Source organism: Schistocerca americana, chromosome 8, assembly GCF_021461395.2.
Source record: "Schistocerca americana isolate TAMUIC-IGC-003095 chromosome 8, iqSchAmer2.1, whole genome shotgun sequence".
In the NCBI taxonomy this organism is placed as follows: domain Eukaryota; kingdom Metazoa; phylum Arthropoda; class Insecta; order Orthoptera; family Acrididae; genus Schistocerca; species Schistocerca americana.
The window spans coordinates 430,788,203-430,801,205 of record NC_060126.1 but is presented as its reverse complement, the minus strand read 5'-3'; the positions used below and the strand labels follow the sequence as shown (position 1 = coordinate 430,801,205).

Sequence of the window (13,003 nt, the reverse complement as noted above, 5' to 3'; positions counted from 1 at the left end):
CTTCAGTGCGAATCGTGTCTTTTGTACCACTTATAATCGTTAGTTCACATCAAATGTCAGAAGGAAGAAAACGGGTCGATGTCAAGCGAGACTTTGAGTAAGAATGTAGAATTGAGGTAAACCTTACTAGGAAGAAATGTAAAATCGGAGAATTTTTAGCATTGGTCTTAAAGGTTTTTCACAGTAGCTACGAATTTATGGCGTAGAACCACGAAAAACGTAAAATCGAAGTTCCACAGCACATGAATATTTTTCATTTCTTAACAAAGTGTTATAGCATGTTAATGCTAAGAAATATGCCTGAAATATAGATAAGTTTAGATGTAGTGTAAACACTGATGAGATATCTTGTAATCAAACTTACAACTGTCTTATCAAGATCTGCTGTGTCTCACCTGCATTTGTCAATTTGTGTCGAATGATGGCTCTGCTAGTTATGAAAACTTGACACTTTGGTACCTCTTGCAAGAATCAGTTCCCTTATGCCTCACAAGCATTCTTGATAACTTCTACTATATCTTTATCTGCTTAACTCAATTTCGACACTTGTTTCTCATTTCATGTTGACCATTATGAATCATCTTCCTTCCTTGTTTGCAATTCTTCCTGACACAGTAGTGAGGTACAGGACTTATGTTTGGAAGGACAGTTGTTAAGCTCCTTGTTTGGCCTTCCAGGATTTGGGTTTCCCATTGTTGCACTAAATTGCTAAAAGCAAATGCCAAGGTGGTTATTTTGGAAGCTACACAGCCAGTCTTCCTTCTTACCTGGCCACAGTCTGCTCTTTTTGTGCCATCTCTCATCTCCATCGTCAGTGGAACATTAAGTTTTAATTTTTCTTCCTCTTTCTTGTTGGTATTTGATGCTTCAGTCGGTAAAAATGGAAGCCATACAGGATCACCATGTTTTCTTTCCAACTGTTGAAACCCTTTTCCTCGGAAACATGTAGATGTATCAAGTTGAAATGTATCTCAAATACTAAGGCCTATTGTCCCTTGGCGACATAAAGGGAAGCTTGTAAGCCAATACAGTCAGAACATACTTCTGTGAGACACATTTTTTGATAGTCACAAACTCACCCATCAAAACTTAAACAGAGTACGTTCTGCTGGCCTAGAATCATAAAATTTGCCAACAAGAAAGGTCTCACAGTGAAACCAAAGTAAAAAAAAAAAAAATTCGAAAACTGTAAATTTGTAGTCACATCATGCAAAAAAAATTATAGTTTCTTATCTGACTCTTCTCCCTGGAACAGGTACGCACATATGAAGTTGAACTTAATGTCACATATTTAAATCTATATGTCCTTGGTGGTGTAATAAATATAAACTAACTCAGATCAGCCAAAGGCTACGGCTATCTATGAATTCTGATACTCACAAACTTGCTCATCAGAACCTAGAGGGTACTTCCCATTGGGTTAGAATCATGAAATTCAGCTAGAAGCAAGGCTTCACAGTACAAGTAAAGAAGAAGAAGAAGAAAAACGAAAACTTTTAATATGTAATTATATCACACAAAAAATATTTCTTTTTTCATTTGTTATCCAACCTCAAACTTGAAATTACGACAGTCAGTAGTCGTGCACTCATGTTGACATTGGTAGAAGTCAGACATCAGGGCAAGGAACGACCTCTTTGTTCATATGATGTATTTCAGATTTTATCCATCATCAGGTATCCAGGAGCTATTGTTACGTGTAGATATGGCGTTGTATGTGGAACACCATATCTACGTTTAATTATCGTTCCTGGATATCTGATGATGGATAAATTCCAAAACACATCATAAGAGCAATAAAGTCATTCCTTTCTGGTCTTTGACGTTTGCCATTGCGACCCAGTCAACATGAGTGCAGGACTGCAGATTATTATAATATTGGCCACGTGTCTCCTGGATGGTTTTGTGTCACATTTGTATTATTGAAATTAAAATATTCTTGGAACCCCTGGGATTGACATCCTGCCAGTATCAATGTTGATAACAGGCAAAAATGGTAGAGATTCTCATTCCCAGAATGGGTGAACTATCCATATACATAATTAAGCTTGTATGGAACACTCTGTGTGCTAGTTCTACTCGCACGTGGCCAATTTTTTGCAGGGTGTATATGCCCCGGGACAACTGGGAAAAACCCGGGAATTTTTTCATCTGGGAGAAAACCCGGGAACCTTTTAGAATTCTGGGAATTTTTGATTGTGTTAGTTTTGAGTCAATTCTTTTTTTTTTAACTGGTAAGAACTGATAACTCTAACTAAGAATTTTTCTTCAGCCCGCTTTTGCAGAATAATACTCCAGCAATAAAACATAAACGAGAGAAAAGCACCAAAGTAAATTTTTAGTTGCAAAGAAAATGTCATTTACAATGACAAACCACAGTATGTGCACAAGCATCCACCGATAGCAAAATGTATCTAAGGCTTTAGGACGAAGACTAAGCAATACTTCACAACAGACTGGTTTCAGTAAGCATGGCATCACAACTGTTGCTTCGGAAACTTAACGTCCTGTTTTTGGTCGAACTCATATTTATACTTTCGCAATACAAAAATACGACCAAACATACTGCTGCACGTCAAAAATCTTTTCAAAATGCATATTTTTTATATTTTTTTTGCTGGGTTTCGTTTCCTTAATTGCAAGAATTTCTACACTGGTGTATAAAAACTTACCATTCAAAGGAATGATAAGTTTCATAGTTCCGAGGGAAAGTTTACTGTCACTTAACATGGAGAATGTGTATTTTCACTGGGGAAAAAGTGTGTATTTTCACCCAGGAAAAAGTATATTTTTAACTGTGTAATCCGAGAAACATTCAGCAAATTTTTTGCTTGTCCATGTATACATCCTGTTTTTGTTAGTTTTTTCTTTTGCCCATATTGCTCGTTTCCTTGCTGTTCCCCTTGGAACTCTTTGAAGATAAATGTCTTTTTTCTAAAGAAATTTCCATTATCACTGATTCTTAAGTATTACTTCTTTGCTGATCTCTTTGAACATGGGTGTTGATGTCTTTTCCAAGAGATATTTGAATACTTTCTCTCTTTACCTGTTCCCACTCATTCCTTAAAGTTGCCCGAAGATCATGATGTTCCATTTTGCAGTTACTTCTACTTCCCTTATTTTAAAGACATCCATGGCTAATACATTCTTTTGTTAATTCAAATTTCCGTGTTACACTTTACACTGTGATTGTTTAATGGTTGCTGCATCCAGCATTTATTACGGAAGGATTTTCAGAGGAGCTCAGTTAATTATTCTCATTCAGAATCTAAATATTTTACATACTTGGTGCAGTTTTTCTTTCATGTATGAAGTATGTACAGCGTCATGCTTCTTTACAGCCACGTCACTTCCGGGCTCGGGCGAAGTCATCAGACATTCGTCGCATGTCAGTCAGCAGTGATAATAGCTCTATGTTAGACTCAAAAGACAATCATATGCTCCAAGACGTGAAAGGGGATATGGATGGTGAAATGGACGGAGAAGGAGAGGATGATGATGAAGAACAACCAATGGAGAAGAAGCCACGTTTGGAGCCAATGCTAGATTCTGTAGTTGTAGTAAAAAATGAGCCATTGGATGGTCCAGATAACAGTCCTCCACCTCAACCAACGGCACCTGTGATACCTGTGAAGGTGAGTGGCATGTATTAGTGAAGAAAGCAGTTATTCAGCTTTACCCTGTGCCTCACAGTGGCAAATTATGCGACCTTGCATCAGTATTCACATTCACATTATTACTTGTGGTACTAATGTGCATAATATTGTTTGTGTTTCACAAGCACTTCTGCTTTCAGATTTAGTAGATGGTGAACATTTGTATATTGGGAACAGTATGAGACTGTCAGCATTGGTTTTGAGTATCCATTGTCTGATGTAACAAGTGATTTTCATTATTTTACACTGTCATCAGATAAAATAAATACAAAATTCCAACTTCTCTTTTGATATCAAAGGAAATGCACCCTCTTATCATAGCGTCATGCCATCATCCCCACCTGGCACCGTATCTGGTTATTGAATCGGAGCACATCTTAACTTTTGTTTGTGGACACTGGTGTATGGTCCTGTTAGCTTGTTTGTTTTTAAAGAGTGAGATTATTTGTGGGACAGCAGTTTTGGGAACAATTTCTCTGTTTTCATATAAGCATTGTTGCATGTTCAGTTTTTTTTTTGTATCAATCTGTCTGTGAATCAGCCTGTGGGCAGTAAATGTCTGATCAGAAGGATGTGAAGTGCTCAGATCTATTCTATAATGATTGTGCAAGATAGTTCTATTTCCCTGTTCAGAAAAATTGATACCAACACCTAAATTCACTCTTCTTTGGTATTGAAAACTGATTGATGAGATATCAGTACATTTTGATCTGTACTGACAACTGATATTTTGTTATAAACTTCTTTTTTTCGTTTATAAATCTACAAATAGTTTATTTGTAGAGCAGCTTGCTGGAATGAAACATAACAAACATTGATGTTTCAAAAAGAAGAGCCCCTTGCCATCAATGTTTTTGAATGAAAACACACAGTAACAATATGTCAAATACTTAGCAATTTGTATCTTTTGGCTTTCCACCATAGCATATCAAAATCATAAAAGCTCAATAACAGGATCAGTCCAACAGTCACTTCTTGGAATGAATGTATTACGAAAAGCATTTGGGTGAAATTAATATGCGAACGTGGTAGAGTTAAGCATTGGCCATTTATGTCGTGGGCTATGTATCTTCGTGAATAATTAGTAATTCATTCTCCCTCTTTGTATTCATTGACAAATACAACATAAAGAAAATAAATCATTAGTTGTAAAACATATGTTGTGTAAGGACAATTTATGGATATATTGTAACAGGTTATCCACAATATTCATGTTTTACATTTTTGTGGAGTTCATAATAAGCAGTGCTGTATTTCTAGACTATGCTGTAGGGAGTAGGTTTGTTAGCTACATTGAATAAATACTAAAAACTAACAATTTTTGGGCACGTGGTAATTGGTTTATAATTTCTTGAATTAGTAATTGTATGTTGAGCAGCAAATTGAAAATAATATTTTCAATTACGTAACTAAAAACAAAATTACTCTAAGGAGGAGAATCCTTCAAAATGAATCTTCAATCAAAATAAATTGATAGATTACTTCCCCCATCGCATCCCCCCCTACACACACACAAACAACCAGAATGCCTCTTCTATTAGATGAATAGTGATTTACTCTCATAGGAGTATTAAAACTGTGGTCAGGTCTGGAGAATTATTACTTTCCAATCAACAACAAACAGAAACACGAAGTGACAAAAATTTTAGTGTTATATTTTAGATGGTCCTTCGTATGACAAGAGAAAGGTACGAGTTGCCCCCATTGCTCTTCTTCCGGCTTGTAATTTTTCACTTGGACGTAGTCTTTGTGATTGTTGTTCTACATTTTATGTTCCTCCCATCCCCATTAGTTTCTTCAGACACAATTTCTGTTGTTCATCTACAAACATAAAATATTTCCATGTAGTTTCTATGTACCCACTACCAACGCTTAAAATGCTCCTTCCTTCACTGATTGTTCCATGTCATGACCATATACATTATTCTTGGATTGTCTTGATGTAGTTCTCATCCTTAATATACAGAAAATTCTGAGTGAATGAAAGTGTCTTCAGAGTGGACTTTTGACTGTGTTATAACATTTGGCAGTGCATTTAGGTGATCCTATTGCTTGCATCTTCACAAAGAACTTTCAGATGTCTGTTTTTGATTGATTGACTAGGAACTTATTACCTGGCAGTGTTTATTACTAAACTCCACACAAATTTCAGAAATTGGCAGTGCTTTTTTATGTTTGACATATTTTCATATATGACTGAACCGTAGTGACATTCTTCAGTTAAAAGCCGGAGAATGAAAACATTTGTGATTTGGTTTTTCATCATTTGGAAGACTCATTTACACATCTCATTCTCATGTCATCAGTTGAATTACTTTAATGTTAACTCATGTCATCTGATGATTCATTTAAATGTTGAACAGAAGATTTGATTGGTCGTTTAGTTGTAAATAGAAAATTACCAATTGGAGGATGTCTTTTATTCATTGGATCATTGTATTGCTGTTACTAATTTTTGCTGCATCAAAAACTGTGGATATTTTTTCTAATAACCAGTTTTACATTTACAAGAAGACAGAATGGCTTTTCAGTACATACATACAGGAAGTGAAATTGTAAGTGCTGTTGATATATAGATTTAAAAGTGGATAATTTTTTCTACTTTTAGATATGGGTATTGGCAGTACTTGGAATTTTCTCCCTTTAAGGTAAGTACTGGCCAGCCATTCTATTTCCTTGTAATTTTACAGTTTTCTAAATTGAATTTACCTTTTGATACAGTTTTACATTTACTAGGTTATTGGTAAAATAGAAACACACTGCAAAGTTAGATGTGAACCAGTTGGAAGGATAGGTCACCATGTATACACTGAGCAATTCTTAACTGATATAAGTAGTGTACATGTTGTCATCAGCTTCTGAGGCAGAATGGTTGTCCAGGAAAGAGTCACTGGAATTCAGTGACCTAAAAAGACATAAAGATTTTCAGCCTATATTACATTCTGCTTGAGCTTCATCTGCAAAAACAAATGGTGATGTGTCTTTCCTACTGCCATACATAATAAGAGGTACTGTGATATTCTCTCTACATTCTTCATATGCAAGAATGAGTTTGCCTAAATAGTTGAAGTTTAATGCCAGTAAAAAATAATAATAATAATAATAATAATAATGTGTGTTGAACTTCAGCTAATGGCTTCTTTTGCATTCAGTTTGTGTAATTGTGTTTCCAGTGCCACTCAAAAAGACCTTTCATACTTTTATGAGAAAGTTTTAATTTATAATTGGAACATGTATTATTAAAAGATTGATCTCATTTCCTCGACATCTAAGAAAACAGTGCATTTTTCTTTTCTAGTCGCATTGACTTCGTAGGCTTGTAAATACCGTAATTGAGTAATGAAGAAATCTATTCAGAAGAATGAGAGGACTCTGCAAGTAGACTGAAGACGAGTGCTTCGTGCAAGTGTTGGAGGGCCACAAATTGTGGAAGATCCGTTAAACTAATTGTGAATGTGTGTCTTGCTAACTTGCAAGGAAAAAATAGCTTCATTAAGTTGATTTAAAAGCTGTGAATCAGTTTGTTATACACACTGAGTGTTCTAACTGAAAAAATTTTAAGGGTGAGTGCGTTCTATATCCTATTCATTTCTCTTTTTGCCAGTCTACAACTGGAGTGAAAGCACCACTCACCAGTTTATCAGGGAAATGCACAAAGTTGTGCAGTTCAGTGTGAGTCAAGCAGTATGCCTGTTATAAGACATTTGCAGAACCTTTCAACTTTGGACATACAGTATTTCAGATTTATATACTTTATCAATATCTTTTTTTTGTAATTGGGGACATTGTGTGAAAGAAAAATACAGTTGTGCCTTTACAACACAATATTGGAATGAGCCATTACGATAAAGATATTACTGGAATTCATAAACAAATAGAAAAATTTTGCTATTGAAATTGTTGACTTAGTTGACTCCTAAAACCTAACATACAAGTGTCAGAGGAATGCAAGTCAAATGTTAAGTCATATATTTAATTAATAGTGAATGTTCCATGTCTAGTCAGAATTCATGCAATAAAAATTTCTGGAGGTTGTACATACTACTTTTCCAGTATTGTATCTTTATCAACCTCAACATATGTGAACAGATTCTGTTGCACATTTGTAAAGTTTTCCGATTTTGATTTTTTTTAATCTGAGGTTTCGTATGTGAGCTATGTTCTGCCAGATGAAGTTTGTCGCAATAGTCACGCTTTAATATATGGTGAGATTTTGTTATGTCTTCAGTTGCTTGGGGGTAACAAAAACTTTGGTATTATAGATATTTATAGCTCTTATTACTTTTTTGTTACTGTGAAAGCACTATATGATAACTAATTAGCATTTTAGCAAAGTGATGTCACAAACGTATTTCATTGTGCTGATTTGGACTTTATAGATTCTTGATGTAAAGTTTCTTTGATATATTGATGGTGTCCACAAAATAGTTTTGAAAATCCTGTTTGGATATTCATTTGAGAATTTTCTCTCCGTTATGTGTTAGCCTCTCCTGAAGGATCAAAACTTTTATGATTTTTTTCTGCAATAAGAAATCCATTTTGTATGGAATTATTATTGTGGGACAGCCCTCTTTTGTTGGTGAGCTGTAGGTGGTGTACACCACCTGCTGCTGTGTGTGGTTAGAATCTGATTTAGCTAGTATATACTGTTTTGTTGTGAATATATTCATTATACTCTTCTTCAGTTTTGGATTTTTTCCACTGCCTTGAGAAAACAAAGATTTGCAGAATATAAAGACGTTTACCTTTCAATTACTGCAGCTTTTGACATTATTGGACAGTTCTGTTCTTTAAATTGTTACCATGACTGAATATGTTGGGTAGACTCAAATGAAACTTAAAACAATTATTTAGTTAATCCATTGGAAGGGCATGATACAAAGGAAGGTATCCTCATTAGTTTCAAAATGGATGAATGTAGAGAAAAAAAACTTAGTAAATATTCGTAATTCCTGTGACTTTCAAATTAGGCTATTGACAATGGATTTTCAAATTAGGCATATTGACAATGGAGAGAATGGGGAGAATAAACAAGCTATAAAACAATGTTCCTACAGTAATTTATTTTTCTTTGATTCTTTTTGTTCTGTTGCACAGTTACTCAAATGCTGTTACAAGTTATCAAATGATTGCTGCTCAACAGAATTCACCTTGAGAAGTGTAGTTATCAGCTCATAACATTTTACTAAATAATTTCGAATTAGAGTTGGTAGTGTTACTAGTGCTTATGATAGTCTGATAACTTCAGTAGTATACATACTTTAAAGGACACTTTTGAAAATAAAATATTAAAAACTGAAAGTCATCATTTGTATATGATGATTTACCATCATGCTTACTTTTAGGCACTTCTGTATGTACTTTGCTGTTACTCACCAACTTCTGTGCATGGCTTTAATTTTCCTTGATTAACAGCATGATACTGATATTAAGCATGGATTAGATAGCAATGTTTGTCCAGAAGGAATGATAGGTGTAAGGGGCTGCAGCAGCCCGATAGTACTCGAAAGATGGTACCTTTTCTGAAAGTTTCACAGAAATATATATCCTAAAACAGCTCTCTGCCTCTCCTCCCTCCCCTTCTTCCACCCCCTCCCTCCTCTCTCTTCTTCATCCCCTGCTTTCTCCGCACCACAGCCTGTGTGCTGAGTGTTTACATAGTCACCTGTAACATAAAGGAACAACAACAACGATAGCACAGCCCTCAATGTACACCTTTGGTTCCAGTACATAGAGGATTGGATCAGCTGAAATATAATGTTGAAGATACCTACTTAATTAATGCGTTCTGTTCAAATAATAATTGAAAGAATAAAAGCATTTTGTTCATTGTGCAATTACTAATGTAATAAAATATATAGATGTAAATATACAGGTGATATTTTTATATTCAGTACAAATTATTAAAAATTTTGAAAATGTGTATTTTAAGTCAATTTCTATTGTGTACATTATAATGTAAATAAAATTTTCTACTGTCTGGAAACATTCAATGTACTCAATTATTGCTTGCATTCCCACGTACTAGAATTAAGTGCTTATTTTTGCTGCCTGCTTGTAGATGTGCATTGAAAAGTGCAATGCCATATTGATGCATTGTGTAGCTACATCTAATACACCTTGCAATTTACATGCTACATATATACTACTAATTAGCTGTCAACCAAAAAAACGTTATGTAATGTGATTATTATGGGAAATAATACAGGAGAAAAGGTTGTTTATTAGCGCTGTGTTCACTGTCACCTGACACTGTAAATGGATTAAATACTTGGATACAGTTGTCAATAATTTACTAATACAGTTTAATACAATTTTATTTGCACTTAGTCTGTGTGTTTTTTTTTTTAACATGTCGCGGGCGTTTTATTTTTTTACATTTGGTGGTCATTTGATTTTTTTTACATTTGGTTTGCATTTGATTTTTTTTTACATTTGGTTTGCATTTGATTTTTTTGCATGTGGTGGGCGTTTGGTTAAGCATTCGGTGATGAAAGACTGCATGTACAGACAAATTTGTTAGGCGAAGTATGTCATTTTATGAATGGCACTACAAATAATCAGCAGCATATTGTAGCTTGAAAATGTAAAGGCATAATATTTCCTTAAAATGGGGCGAAGAACCTCTCTTGCATGCACTGTTTCAACACATCCTTTCCATTAATGGCCCAGTCCAATGTGTTAACATCCTCCTTTGCAGTATATTTCTATTTAACTTGTCACTCTCTTTTTCTGTCTTAATATCAAGCTTTTAACATCAGGTATATTTTACTTGGTTTCACGAAAACTTTGTCAGTTTTCAGCCTAATATTTACAGTATGTTTACACTAATGAATAGCAGTTAATCGGCTTATTTTACTCTTATTTTGACTGTGCTCACTATTAATATTTTATTGGTGTTTCTGTGCATTCCTTATCTTTTCCATTTTCCAGAAGGGCATCTTCATGTTAAATAGTACTTTCTTTAGTTATTAATGATAAGTAGGAACCTCAAAATGAAGTACTTATATTTGGAGCAAAATTATGCATTTGTTTGACTTCAACAGTTTTCCCCAAAAGGTCTTTGCTCATTTTCTACTTTTGGCTCGATTTAAGCTTTCAATGAATGATTGCTTTTGTTAAGAAGCAGCAGCAATTTTTCTCTGTCTGATCGAAATACATGCACCAGTTTTGTTCTCTGGTTGCGACAGTGCATACAATATTAGGTCACAGTGGGCCATGAGTGTAAACAAATGAGAACATTGACTGCATGTGGGACAACCCTCACCTCCGTGTTGCAGGGCAGTCAGCTTACAACCATATTCCGTGTTTCTGCTAAAGCACATGTGAGAGCTGTACTTGTACCCTGTGATATTCCACTATTAGTCTCATTTCAGAATAAGAAAAGAAAAAGGGCAATGTACAATCCAAAACAAAGCAGAGTGAACAAAGCCTTTTCTAAACAGCTACTGTGAATTGCTTGTCGCCTGAAACTGCCACAATAAAATGTCCGCATAATACCAACTGTAGCTAGCTGTCAGACAGACATTCCTTTGTTCTAAGATGAGAGGTCCCGTGGCTGAAGCAATGCAGCCGTCCGCAGTTGATGATTGCATGAGCGTAACTTACAAGCGCACTGATACATTACTGTATTAATGCGTAAATGCACTCTTTAATTTTGGGAACACATCCCTGCACACATTCTCTTTCTGAATTGGGTTTCGCCAGATATTGCGGAGTACCAGTAACCAATCTTCTTCAATATCTATCTGCAGAAAGTAGAGCAATTTAAAACTGTCATTGATAAAATAGACCCTTAAGATGCAGTTCACTATGAAATAGCATTCAGGTAAATTCACATTTTGAGGCACAATTTGCATCTATATTTGCATTTACTGCAAATGTTAATGTGTCAGATCCTTGTCGTAAGTGATATTGCTTACTGCCAACTAACAAAAATTCAGGTTTTTTTAGCCATTGTCGCCTCCTTGATGGTGCCATCTGATTTATGAGTATAGGCTGTGTTCTCGGGCGTAATTCCCTCATTACTGTTCATCTCTTGCTGTAGGAGATGTCTTCTTAGGTCATGCAGGTAGATGTTTCAATTCTTAAAACATCAGTTGCTTTCAAAGAAAGTGAGTTCTTTGCCTAGTGCTAGCAGTGATAACAAGAATAGCTGAACAGCATACTGGTGTCCGTGCTATAACCCCCGTATTGTGGTGTCACACGAATGCTGCTGAAGACCACAAAGTCAGGCCTAAAAAGACCATGAAGCACAGTTGATTTTGTTTACTTTATTGAGCACCAAAGTACTTTTCAATCCTCCTCTCCTGAGGAAGTTGTTCACTTTTTTTAATTTCCATAGGTTTTAAATTTATTATAATTCCAGCCTGGAATCAAAATGTTTAATCTATCATGTTATTAATTTCAGTCGGTAATAACCATCTTCAGACCTGAGTATAAACATGTTGCAGTATACAAATCATGCCATTGTGTGTGGCTGTGCATTCAAAATTGTTAACTGTTTCGGCTTCGTCAAGCAAATAAAATTCTGGTAGGCACCACAGTACCACAATACAATTTAGTGTGACAGATCCGAAATGGCCCTTGATTGCACTTCCAGATGTAATAGCATGATATGTATAATGCAACACATTTCTGCTTAGGTCTGAAGAGGGTCATGACCAACTAAAATTAATATTGTGATTAACATTTTGATCCAAGACTGGAATTATAATGAAGCAAATACTTTCCAGGATCACGGTAAACTTCATCGTGACTGTCTCACAACTTGTGGACTTTAAATTCTTGCTTAGTAATCACTAAACTTGCATGGATAAAAGTATGCTGTTATTGTTATATTCCCAGTAAAGTGTTCAAAATATTTGCTTTGTGAGGCAGCTACCATTACAGAATATAAGCACTTGAGCACATAGTCCGACCATATGCACTACCGAAAATAAAGTGACTGCAGCTTATTTGCTGTGGTGGATCGTTGCATGGAGAATAGATCCAAAATGGATACTGACGACCCTTGATTTCTCGCTTGTATTAAATTATATTGGTGTCTGGTAGTAAGAGCCGTCTAGCATTGAATAAGTGAGGATAATTTCACCAAAAAATGGAGGGCATCTACTGAAGTGAACACTGATCAGAAGCAAATAACAGGCCTTCACATTTGAGAAGAGGTGAGAGGTGATAGTGGCAGCGCTTTGGTTGCTGCCTGTCTTCCATGCTTCATGCATCTATGTCTGTCTGAATAATCTGCAGGGAACTGGGTAGTTCATGGGCACTTAACCCTTTTGTTGCCACAGACGTGCTCTCTATATTGCATGATGATTTCTGCTCGCCAAATACTGGTGTCTGCA

General features: G+C 35.4%; 1 protein-coding gene across 3 annotated transcripts in view; it reads left to right on the top strand.

Moving 5' to 3' along the window:
* Positions 1 to 13,003, top strand: part of LOC124546003 (jmjC domain-containing histone demethylation protein 1) — a 127,909-nt gene that overhangs the window by 62,350 nt on the left and 52,556 nt on the right. For 2 of the 3 annotated variants that reach the window (XM_047124974.1, XM_047124975.1), the window contains exon 12: positions 3,342 to 3,635. The exons of the other annotated variant lie outside the window; for it this stretch is intronic. In XM_047124974.1, the coding sequence (XP_046980930.1) occupies positions 3,342 to 3,635 (294 nt within the window). The remainder of the gene's footprint in view (positions 1 to 3,341; positions 3,636 to 13,003) is intronic. 3 annotated transcript variants of the gene reach the window in all.